Source organism: Aotus nancymaae, unplaced genomic scaffold, assembly GCF_030222135.1.
Source record: "Aotus nancymaae isolate 86718 unplaced genomic scaffold, 86718_ANA_hifiasm-v0.15.2.pri h1tg000014l, whole genome shotgun sequence".
Taxonomy (NCBI): domain Eukaryota; kingdom Metazoa; phylum Chordata; class Mammalia; order Primates; family Aotidae; genus Aotus; species Aotus nancymaae.
Genome location: NW_026988425.1, coordinates 59,918,675 through 59,931,979, shown reverse-complemented (window position 1 = coordinate 59,931,979; position 13,305 = coordinate 59,918,675). Strand labels below are relative to the sequence as shown.

At 35.7% G+C, this 13,305-nt stretch overlaps 1 protein-coding gene across 2 annotated transcripts in view; it reads left to right on the top strand.

Annotated features, from left to right (window-relative positions):
• The window catches only part of SGTB (small glutamine rich tetratricopeptide repeat co-chaperone beta), a 54,392-nt gene that overhangs the window by 9,678 nt on the left and 31,409 nt on the right, over positions 1-13,305 (top strand). For both annotated transcript variants that reach the window (XM_012462258.3, XM_012462257.3), the window contains exons 4-5: positions 2,080-2,149; positions 5,035-5,134. In XM_012462258.3, the coding sequence (XP_012317681.1) occupies positions 2,080-2,149; positions 5,035-5,134 (170 nt within the window). The remainder of the gene's footprint in view (positions 1-2,079; positions 2,150-5,034; positions 5,135-13,305) is intronic.

Genomic DNA, 13,305 nt, shown 5'->3' with positions numbered 1-13,305 from the left:
TTGAATTATATTTAGATTCTGAGTAACTACAGTCAGTTTTAAGTAGTGACCTCTACTTAGGAAGGTTTTCATTTTGTTTCTATATTTTTATTCCAATATTTATGTTTGGGAAAACTGATTAGTAGATAAAGATTAAAAAAGTAAGGACAAGACCCATACACTTTGTCAGTGATTTTGTACTTGTGAATATTTATGTCTAATTTCAAAGTATATTTCTGATGTTAGAGCTATGAATTTTGTGGAAACTCTAATTAAGACAAAGATAATGATGGATATGGTTTAAATACAGTACATAGTGCTGAGCATGGTAGCTCATGCCTATAATCCTATATATGATTTTAAACAATTTTACATAGGCCAATGACTACAAATTATATTTCTTTAAAAAAATGAGGCCACATGCGGTGGCTCACACCTGTAATCCCAGCACTTTGGGAGACTGAGGTGGGTGGATCACGTGGTCAGGAGATTGAGACCATTCTGGCCAAAATGGTGAAACCCTGTCCCTACTGAAAATACTAAAGTTCGCTGGGCATGGTGGCATGTGCCTGTAGTCCTAGTTGCTCAGGAGGCTAAGGCAGGAGAATTGCTTGAACTGCTGGGAGGCAGATTGCAGTGAGCCGAGATTGCACCACTGTACTCCAGCCTGGGGACAGAGCGAGACTCCGTCTCAAAAAAAAAAAAAAAAGACTGATTTATTAACTCAGAGTCAAGTTTAAAAGCAATACAATTTTAAAAAGATCTTTCAAAAATGAAAAAATATGTTGTGTTCCCCATGCCATTTAAGATTTTTCTGAATCTTAACATTTGGTTTTTGGAATGATAGTAGGTGTAAAGAGAGGGATTTTATAGTGTTTTCTTATCTTGTAGTGAAATTAATATATGTTCATTGTTTTAAAAAATTTGAGGCTGGGCGCGGTGGCTTATGCCTGCAATCCCAGCACTTTGGGAGACTGAGGCAGGCGGATCACGAGGTCAAGAGATTGAGACCATCCTGGCCAACATGGTGAAACCTCATCTCTGCTGAAAATACAAAAATCAGCTGGGTGTGGTGGTGTGCACCTGTAGTCCCAGCTACTCGGGAGGCTGAGGAGGGGAATTGCTTGAACCTGAGAGGCGGAGGTTGCGGTGAGCCGAGATCATACCACTGCACTCCAGCCTAGTGAAAGAGTGAAACTCTGTCTCAAAAAAAAAACTGAAAAAACCAAAAAACACAATTGGACAATATGGAAAGACAGAAGAGATGAAAATTTTACTTCTTATACACGTCTTTCCAGTCTGTTTTTTAATGTGTGTGTGAACATATTTAAATAATATGATCATATTATAAATGATTTTTTGTAGACTATGATTTTGACTTAGTAGGGTATATCTTAGATAGAATATTAGACATTTTGTTCCAAAATTTTCACTAAAATAAACAATCCCTTGATCATATTTATACTCCTATTCTTTACATAACTGATTCTATTTTTTTTATTTGTGAAGTAGGATTGCTGGATATGGGAAATGCACATTTTTTTTAAAAAGTTTGATTCACAGCTGCGTATTATTCTCTAGAAAAATTTCACATATTCTTTTTTTTGTTTGTTTTTGAGACAGAGTCTGGCTCTGTTGCCCAGGCTGGAGTACAGTGGCATGATCTTAGCTCACTACCACCTCTGCCTCATGGGCTCAAGCCATCCTCTTACCTCAGCCTCCCAAGTAGCTGGGTCTGCAGGCACATGCCACCACATCTGGTTAATTTTTGTGTTTTCTGTAGAGATGGGGTTTTACCATGTTGCCCAGGCTGGTCTTGAACTCCTGAGCTCAAGCTGTCCACCCACCTCAACCTCCCAAAGTGCTGGGATAATGGACATTAACTACCATGCCCGATCACACATATTCATATTTCTAATAAAAAATAAGTGAGAGGACCTCTCCCCTATTTTTTGTTAATACTATTATTTAGGAATTCGATTTCATGATGTGGAGTTACAGATGATTAAAAACGTGGGTAATTTATTTTTACTTTATAGTACTCTAGGATGATTCTTTATGTAGCTAAAGGGAAGTACATTGATTTTTATTTAATTTCAGAATGACGTTCTGCCCCTTTCAAACTCAGTGCCTGAAGATGTGGGAAAAGCTGACCAATTAAAAGATGAAGGTGAATATTTCATACAAAAATAACTTACTTAGTAAAGCTTTCTGAAACTGTGGAGAAAAATATTGTCAATTGATTTAGTTCTGATTTACAGCACCAAGACTAGATTGTCATAACTGCACATGGCATTTATGAAACAGAAATTAATGTGATGAGTAAGAAGCCTGGAAGTACAGAATGGCTTGTGGGCAGTACAGTTATGGCTTGCTTCAAGAGAAGCAGATCTGTTGTGAGCAAAACTTGCAGAACAAATCGTAAGGGCTAATTGCTTCTGACTGTTTTTGTTACTTATACTCTAGGATCCCAGTTCTTCTTTATACTTAAAAAGAGGAAAATAGTTTTCAGCATTATTTTAATTTTCATATGTTTAGTGTTTTTGAGTTCTTTGAAATTTAAGGCAGGCACACGGTACTTGACTTGTTTATTAGGTAGCACATTTGATTACTACATTATTAAATTTTATACAAGTTGGCTATTGAAGCATTCTTGGTTTTAACAAATAAGTCACTGTTAAGGATTTATGTTCAATTTTTTCATCATGTCACCTATGTTAAGCTATAGACGAGAGCCAGGTCAGGCCTGCAAGATTTGTACTACAAAGCTGCATGCCCAGCCCTGAAGTTTTGTATGTTAAATATTTTGTGATTTAATAGTTTTGTCATTAACTTACAGTATATATGTGTATAATATTTGTGGCACATATATATATGTGTGTGTATGTGTGTGTGTGTGTGTGTGTATATATATACGTATATATATATATACGTATATATATATATATATATATATATACGTATATATATATACACACACACACGTTATGATATCTACACCTTTGAGGTGACACAGGAAAAGACATATAATGCAATTTTAATAATGTAATCATAAAATGCCATCAAGACAAAGAGCCCAACAGCATCATTGAAGTCTCAATACCCAGAAGATTAAAATGTTTGACATGGAAATTAACCTATCTGGGCTAATGTAGGTAACTTTTTGTTTATTCATAAAAAATGATGTTATCCTCTCAGTTTCCCTAGAGGCTTTATATTGATTTCTTTTATGGGGAAGCTCTAAATTAATTTTTTTAACTCCAAAAAATATTTGTTGAGATATAATTCATATATAATTTACTTCTTTAAAGTGTATAATTCATTAATTTCTAGTATATTCACAGAGTTGTGCAGCCATTACCATAATCAATTATAGAACTTTTTTTTTTTCTTGAGACAGGGTCTCACTCTGTCAACCAGGGTGGAGGGCAGTGACATGACCACAGGTCACTGCAGCCTCAACTTCCTGGGCTCAAGCTGTCCTCCCACTTCTGCTTCTGGAGTAGCTGGGACTACAGGCATGCACCACCAGTCTGGCTAATTTTTTTTTTTTTTTTTTTGTAGAGATGGGATTTCACCATGTTGCCCAGGCTGGTTTCTAATTCCTGGGCTCAAGCCATACACCCACCTTGGCCTCCCAAAGTGCTGAGATTACCTGGCCTACAGAACATTTTTATAACCCCCCCAAACAAAAATCATGTGCTCATTACAGTCACTCTTTATATCATTTTTGATTCCTAATTTACAGTAACTTGAATATTCTGTTTTTGTTCCTTGAAAAGTTACACCCCACTCTTCCTGTTAAGCAGCTAACGATCTATTAAGAACAAGGCTAATGTGAGAGTTTCTGGTTTAAGACAACTGGAAAGAATCACAGACGCCTTTGAGATGTAAATCCTTCCTCCTAATCTCCATTGTTCCTAATATTTTCTTTTTCTTTCTTTCTTTTCTTTCTTTCTTTCTTTTTTTTTTTTTTTTTATAAGACAGGGTTTAACTCTGTCACCCAGGCTGGATTGCAGTGGCACAATCATGGCTCACTGCAGCTTCAACCTCCTGAGTTCATGTGATATTCCTGCCTCAGCCTCCTAGTACCTGTACCTGGGACTACAGGCGTGCACCACTGGGTGCCCAGTTAATTTTTTAATTATTCTTTTTGTCGAGATGGGGTCCCACTATATTGCCCAGGCTGGTCTTGAACTTCTGGCCTCAAGTAATCCTCCTGTCTTCATCTCCCAAAGTGTTGGGATTACAGGCATGAGCCACTACACCCAAACATAGTTTGAACATTGGTTCTTATAAGTGCAGAGGACACTGTTTTTTCATTTAATGGTATACAAAAAATAGCCATAGAAATCTCTTATTTTGCTGACCAGTTATTAACTTACTAAATTACTGCCAGATGTATCTGCAGATGCCCTTCCTGAAAATTCAGTAGTTTGCAGGCTAGCCATGGTATCTGAAATTCTATCTTTCTAGAAATTAATCTCTTCAGATCCCTTTTAAAAAGAATATAACTCTGGAAGGGATAGCACATAAAAATATAATCTGCCAATATCATGGTAGCATGATTAGTTTTATCAGCTTACCCTCAGCAGTGTTCTGAGAACTTGATTATCAGCAGATGTGTGTTTTAACAGGGAAAGAGTGGAAGACCAGGTCCAGATTGAGATGGTGATTAGGGAGGGTGTTGCATCTGGAACGGGCTGGGGCAGCTCTAAAAGGGAGGAGAGAGATGAAGATAAGGAAGGTGAGAAGAGATTAACTTTTGCCATGAGATAGTCATAATTGTTGCATTTACTTTTTTAAGTCTAGATTTTATAAGGTATATAAACATTAATTTTTTTAAATACCCTGCAATGTTAAAATTATTCAAACACACTGAAAGCTAAATAATATTAACTCTATAGTACAATATAAAACTTATATCTCCAGTGTGACTGAAAAATCGTGAGGCTCACTTTCATATAATTATAGTTTCCATGATTAAAATGTATCTATTAGAGTATATGTTTCTAATGTATATTATACTGTACATACTGGTTACTTTATTTTAGGCAATAACCACATGAAAGAAGAAAATTATGCTGCTGCAGTGGATTGTTACACACAGGCAATAGAATTGGATTCCAGTAATGCAGTTTACTATTGCAACAGGTAAACTAGCACTATTGTGGCAGGTTTGCAATTCTTAAACATCTAGATTAATAGCTCTGAAGGAAAATGCAAAATGTATTTATTTAGAAAATTTTGAAAGTTGAGAAAAATATAAAGAAGGAAGAAAAAATAAACTTATAAACTTACCACTCAGAGGCAACCACTATTATTCTGTTAACATATTTTGTCTTACATAAATTTATTCATTTTTATTTTTATTTATTTTTTTGAGACATGGTCTCACTCTGTCACCCAGGCTGGAGTACAGTGGCATGATCTTGGCTCACTCTGCCTCCTGGGTTTAAGCGATTCACCCACCTCATTCTCTGCTGAGACACCAGGTGGACTACAAGCACACACCACCATGCCTGGCTAATTTTTTTTTTTTTTTCTTGTAGAGACAGGGTTTTACCGTTCATTTTGACCAGGCCGGTCCTGAACTCCTGACCTCAAGTGATCCACCTGCCTTGGCCTCCCAAAGTGCTGTAATACAGGCATGAGCCACCATGCTTGGCCAGTTTATTCATTTTTAGATTCGCCTTTGTTCACGGGGCATATCAAAAATATGTTTGTATTTTATTGCAATCTTTCATAAGCATTATTTAAGTGGTTACAAATTAGTCTCTATTACTAGTGCTTATTCTTTTTTATATTTCAAGAACCTATCATTGTGGCTGGCAAAGGAGTACTCGGCAAGGGTTATTTTTGAATAAGCATATAGACATACTTTAGTTTACTCACCTATTGACCTACTGGTGGGCATTGAGGTTGCTTCCATTTTTTTTCAGTATTATCATACAAAGCTGCAATGAACATCTGTTGTTTCTAAAATATTTTCATGCTTTAGATTTGCTGGACTTTGGATTTATCCCTGGAACTGCACTTAGTAGGTCTAGAAGTGCAAATTATTTTTAAAATTGTTGATGCAAATTACAAAGTTGTCCCACCTTCTTTGAAAATATTTTGAAAATGATCTCCCTAGGAATGTATCTGTTCTGGCTATGCCCTTTATCAGCACTAAGGATGAAAATGATTAATTATTGTTAATTTAATCTTGTTTTCATATTATTGTTCTAATTTATATGTAAGTACTGGTGAAGTTGGATATTTTTCAAATGTTGGCTGCTTTTGTTTGTTTTTTCCTAAATTTTCTATTTATATCTCCTATAGACTGAATGTTTCTATCCCATCAAAATTCATATACTAATGTGAATTTTAAGCCCAATCTCCAACGTGATGGTATTTGGAGGTGGGACCTTTGGAAGGTGATTAGGTCATAAGGGTTTAGTACCTTTATGAAAGAGACTCTGGAGAGCTCCCCTGTCCCTCTTGCCATGTCTTAGCTTGTTTGACCACAAACTTCTTTCTTCTTTCTTGGCTCTGTCCTTTTTAACAGGGGTCTGACTCTTATAGACTGCATTTCCCAGGCTCCTTTATTATCTGGCTTTTGTATAGGTTCAGCCATGGAGGTACTGGCAGGAGGTTGGAGGGTAGAGAGAAGAGAGAAATCTGGGTATTTCTTCCTCCTCCTTTATTTTGTTTTTTAACATCATGATGTATATTCAGCAGGGGCTGCGTCTCATCTTTGTCTTCCTACTCTCACCTGAGACACATACTGCGGTCCTAGCCTTTGCCAGGTGACCTTCGGTATTGGACTTTGTACTTTGTTCTTCAGTCTTAGGGATGGTAATGGCTCCCTGTTGTCAATTTCTGGATTGCTATACAACCCTGTTTGACCTCTCAGCTCTTCTACTGCCTTATGTAATAAATTTTCTGAATTAAATTATTCTGTTTTAAATATTGAAGTTCTAGTAGAACTTTCTGCAGTGATTGAAATGTTCTATAACGGTACTGTCCAACTCAGTTGCCCCTAGCCACAGTGGCTGTTGAGCACTTGCAATGTGGTTAGAGAGCAATTGAGGAACTAAATTTTTAATGTCTAAATCAATTTAAAATTAATTTAAATAGCCACATATGGCTTAGGGCTACTATATCAGACAGCAGAGCCTTAAATGAAAGATATAGAGCAAAAATTTGTGTGTCCTATTTGCACAGCTAATTGCCTTTTAATGTTTTTCACATGTAAAAGTTTTAAATATTTATGTAGTCCAATTTGGTTTTTTTCTTTGAAATTTATTCCAGTGCTTTTAGACTTAAAGCTCTCCCCATTCACAGACTTGACAAATAACTTCTATTTTCTTATTTTTCCTTTAATTTAAATTTTATCATCTGAAGTCTGTTTTGGTGAGTAGAATTACTATTTTAATCCATATGAAACTTGTTAGGATGGCCTTATCACTTTTTATTTTATGGTAGCTTCTTAGGTTTGAAAGAGATCTTTGATTTGGTCTGATCTTTCATAGACTTATTATTATCAGATTTAGGGTAGTCACACACTTCTGAGATAGCACCCTCTTCCCCTACCTTTTCTTTTGTGGTCATATCTGTTAGAAAGATCTTCCTTATATTGACACTGAATTTGTTTTCTTGTAGGTAGCTTCTGTCAGTTGGTTTTACTTAAGGGAGTTCCAGAATAATTATGATTCTTCTTTTTTTTTAAGAGAGAGTCTCACTCTGCCACCCAGGCTGGAGTGCGGTGGCACGATCTCGGCTCACTGCAACCTCTGCCTCACAGGTTCAAGTAATTGTCTTGTCTCAGCTTCCCAGGTAGCTGGAACTACAGCCATGTGCCACCACGCCTGGCTAGTTTTTGTATTTTTAGTAGAGGTAGAGTTTCACCATGTTGGGCAGGCCAGTGTTGAACTCCTGACCTCAAGTGATCTACGTGCCTCAGTCTCCCAAAGTGCTGGGATTACAGGTGTGAGCAACCATACCCAGCCATGATTCTTCTTTTCATGACAATACCTTACATTTTAAAATTTGCTACCATGTTTACTTTTCTCCACAAATGTTTGAACATTCTTCTGTTACACTTCAGGTAGTACAGCTTTAAGTCCTGTACCTTCACTTGAAACTTGTTCCAGTTTACCTGTATCTGTTAGGTATAGTTCTCTGAAGTTAACACAGTATAACTGGCATTAGTCTAACTGGACCAACAGTCTTGTAAGGCTCTCATTTAACCTACTTTCTAGATAACATAACTATATATCAGCATATTCTAACATTATTTATTAAGTTCATTTTTGCTTTTGGTGTATTACAGCCTCTTTTCTCATAGATTCTCTCTGTCATATAATTCAATCATATATTGATTTGACAGGTTTATACCAAATACCTGCTATGCACTAGTACTGCCACTGGAGGTACAATGGGTTGCTTATACGCGAATGCAGGCTGTTACCTTTTACCCCTATCAAATTCTATCTTGTTATAATCTCCTATTAATTTGTCTTTTAAAGACTTTTTGATAAGTAATTTGTAAAGTAATGAATTTGTTCTTACTCTTATTTTCATGTCATCTACAAACTTGAGAAGAGTACCATATCTTACATTATATCAGTAACAAGTTGTCCGGGCGCAGCAGTTCATGCCTATAATCCCAGCACTTTGGAAGGCTGAGGTGATGGATCACTTGAGGTTAAGAGTTCCTGGCCAATGTGGTGAAACCCTGTCTCTACTAAAAGAAACAAAAACAAAACAAACAAGTCAATTAGTGGAACTATAATAGAGAAGTGGTTAAGAGCTGGGGTTCTGAACCCAGACTCTTTTAAAAATATGTATGTATTTGAGTAGCTTTGGAGTAAACAAAAACGTGGTTTTTCTTTACATGGATGAATTGTATAGTGGTGAAGTCTGAGATTTTAGTGAACCTATCACGTGAGTAGTGTACATTGTATGCAACATGAAGTTTTTTTTATCTCTCATCTCCTTCCCATCCTCCTCCTTCTGCGTCTCCAAAGAACATTATACAACTCTATATGCCTTTGTGTACCCATAGCTTAACTCCTGCTGCTAAGTGAGAACACACATTATTTGTTCTTCCATTCCTGAGTTACTTCATTTGGAATTATGGTCTCCAGCTCCATCCAAGTTGCTGCAAAAGACATTGTCTTGTACTTTTTTGTGGCTGAGTAGTATTCCGTAGTATATACATATATACCACATTTTCTTTTGTTTTTGAGACAGAGTTCGCTCTTGTTACACAGGCTGGAGTGCACCAGGCTGGAGTGCAATGGCATGATCTTGGCTCACTGCAACCTCCATCTCCTGGGTTCAAGCAATTCTCCTGCCTCAGCCTCCCGAGTAGCTGGGACTACAGGCATGTGCCACCATGCCCAGCTAATTTTTGTATTTTTAGTAGAGACGGGGTTTCACCATGTTGACCAAGATGGTCTCCATCTCTTGACCTCGTGATCCACCCACCTCGGCCTCCCAAAGTGCTGGGATTATAGGCATGAGCCACCGTGCCCGACCTATACCACATTTTCTTTATCCACTCTTTGGTTAGTGAGTCCTTAGTTGGTTCCACATCTTTGCAATTGTGAATTGTGCTGCAATAAACATATGCATGCAGGTGTCTTTTGGATATAATGACTTATTTTCCTTTGGGTAGGTACCTAGTAATAGGATTGGTAGATTAGTAGATCAAATGGTAGATCTACTTTTAATTCTTTAAGAAATCTCCATACTGTTTTCCATATAGGTTGTACTAATTTACATTCCCAATAGCAGTGTATAAGCATTCTCTTTTCACCACATCCATGCCAATATCTGTTGTTTTTTGACTTTCTAATAATGGCCATTCTTGCAAGAGTAAGGTGGTATCATATTGTGGTTTCAATTTGCATTTCCCTGATAATTAGTGATGTTGAGCATTTTTTCATATATTTGTTGGCCATTTGTTTAACTTTTTTTGAGAAATGTCTATTCATTATCATTTGCCCACTTTTTGATGGAATAATTTGTTTTTTTTTCTTATTGATTTGTTTAAGTTTCTTGTAGATTCTGGGTATTAGTCCTTTGTTGGATACATAATTTGCAAATATTTTCTCCCATTATATGGGTTTCCATTTACTCTGATGATTATTTCTTTTGCTTTACAGAAGTTTTTTAGTTTAATTAGGTCTCATTTATTTATTTTTGATGACCCCAGACTCTTTGGATTCTAATTTCTGGCTCTGACATTTACTGCCTATGTGACCTTGAGCAAATTTCCTAGTGCATCTATGCCTTGGTTTCCTTATCTCTAAAATGTGGGTAATAATAGTATTTACCTCATAGGGTTGTTATAGAGATCAAGCAGTACATGTAAAGTGCTATCAAAATGTCTAGTAAAGAGTGTTGTATACAAGTGATAATTATTTTTTTAATGGAGCCTGTTTTTCTGCCTTGATCAAAATATGAAGAGAGATCCAACTTTTTCAGGGCCCAAATATGTTGTCAGTTTTCTTTATTTACCAGTCTAGTAGTAACCCTGTTAAAATAAAAGGAAATAATTTTAGTTCAATAGGACTTGTTCTGAATTAATTTAGTGTCCTTTTTTTCCTTTCTTTTTGTCTCCTACAAAATTATACAGTGAATACTCATGTATCAACACCTGTATTTTGCCATAAATATTTTAGTTTATTTGCTTTATCACATATTTATCTTACTTATCTGTGCCTCTGTCCATTCATTATTCCATTATGTTTTTGTTGCATTTCAAGTCAACTTGCAGTCATCAATATACATCCTCCCTAAATAGCATGCATATCATTAACTAGAGTTTAGTATTTGCTTTCTTGGGGGTAAAATTTGCATGCAAAAATGCATAAACCTTAACTGTACTTTCACGGAGTTTTGACAGATACATACACCTGGGTAACCTAAAATTCCATTGAGATATTGAAAATTACCATCACTAGCCAAGTGGCAGGCACCTGTAAGCCCAGCTACCATCAGATGTCCAGGAAGTTCCTTATTCACAGTCTGTTGCCTACAACACTTACCAGAGGTAATCACTGTTTTGATAGATTAGATTCATTTCCTCTAGAGTTTCATATGAAATGAATTATATGTATTTTTTGTGCAAGACTTTTTTTGCTCAGCATAATGGTTTTGAGATTTAATCATGTTGTGGCATGTATTAGTTCATTCTTTTTTATTGATGAATAATATTCTATTGTTTGAATATATCAGTTTGCTTAGCTATTTTCCTATCTATGGCCACCTGGGCTGCTTCTAGTTAAGACAACTTTTTAAAAATGTTGTCCAGATTTTATAGTTATTATTTGTGGGAGGGTCATATCCTTAAGAAGTTTAGTTTAAAAACCATCAGATGTTTGAGACTTGCTAGAAAAAAAATTAAATTAAAAAAAAAGTTTAATTGGTCACGCTAGAGACCTTCATTTTCTTCTTCACACACACAAAAATTCCTTTATTAGTCATCAATGTAGCTCCCCAAAATAGAAATCCAAATAATTTGTAAAGAATGAATCCTTTTAGCTGTGGTTTGATGGTTAAGTTTTATTCTCTATAATCAGATTAATATATATAATGTTTTGCTGTTTTAGCATATGCAGTCTTGAAATAAATCCTTAAGAGTGTCAAGAAATGTTGTAACCAGATACAAATATTATCACAACATTTTTTATTTGCAGAGCACAATAAGCCATATACTTTTAAGTATAAATATGGAAAATGTGAGCCTACAAAATTTATTTTTAATGATAATAGTCTTATGCACACCAGTACTATATTAGAAGAAATTCTTGGCAATTACCTATGCTTTCTTTTTATTTAATTTTTGTAAAACTCAAACCAATAATTATGCTTTTCTTTTGCACTTAAATAGTATCTTTTTTCCTGAAAAATGCAGTAAAAGAGCATGCTATTTAATATTAAATAATCAGAAAGGTTTATTTTTATATTTAATATAAATACTAAATAAAGTTTTGGGATCACTTTGAGTTTTTTGAGGCTCTAGTAGCTATAAATATCTCAATAGCCTGTAATCTTGCCAACTACCTCTGCCATTTTTCTTTGCCAACTAGCTGCCAAGAATTGGAAGCTCAGAATAGGCAATCTAAATCTTCCTTTTAATATTCATTTTCACAATTTTTTTAGTAATCAAAATATTTTTTATATACTAAACTCACTAGGATGAACTAATGTTTACTTTTTATAGAAGTGACTTTTTAATTTGTTAGAAAATGATCATCTGGCACATTTCTTAAGCATGATTCTTTATTTTCTCTTATTTGTCTTCTATTTTGGCCTTTTAGGATCCTACTAATGCTTTAGGTTCCACTTTGATAAAAGGAAAACCTGAATCCTTCCTTGTAAATATATTATGTAGTTTTCTTTTTTAATATACTTCTAGCACTTGCCACAATGTGTAACATTTATGTAGGTTTGTCATATGTTTTATCATATGCTTATATGTTCTGCCTTGTCTTATATGCATATTTCTTTTGTTTATTCAGGTGAAGGACAGAGATTGGTGCTTGTATCTGTTTGTATCCCCTGTAACACCTTATACTCTGCCTTGCAGGAGTTCAGCCCATTTTTGTAGAATGATTTGAAGTGTATAAAAGATACTGAAGCAACCAGCCTTTTTCACATGAACACTTGTACACCTAAAACAAAAATGATTGAGTGTAGTTCTAAACACCACCAAGTTCTCCATAATAAAAAATGAACAACACTTTTGGATGTCTTCTATACAAACACGATGTTCATATTTCTTTTGTACTTCAGTGCTGAGTAGTTACCCATAGTAAGCTCATGCTTCAAGGGTAGATGGATGGTTGGGAGAGAGACAGGAGCATGATGGAGAGAATTTGGAAGGCCTCTCAGGCGGTGGAGAACTGGAGTCGTATTTGAAGGACCGGTAGAACTTGGATAGGCAGAGGAGAGGGGAAGGCATTTCAGATTGGAGAGCATAGTATAAAAGGCAAAATCAAGAAGGCCATTATAATAAGAAATGCTAGTGACAACATGTAGCTGTGTAAGCTCTGAGAAAGATGGGAACAGAGCCCTCACTATTTTGCATTTTGTTTCTTCCTCCTCTGTGGGCAGCATGTCATCAGTCAGTTTACTGGATTTGAGCTTGTTGAATCTCAGTTCTGCACTTACTAGCTATGTGACCTTGGGCAGGCACTGCATATTTTTGAGCCTGTTTCCCCATTTGTAAAGTAAAGATATTATCCACTTCAAAGGGTAGTTGTGAGGAGTGATAATATATACAAAGTCCTCGACTTGCAACATTTGTTTCTTTCAAAAATAAGGTA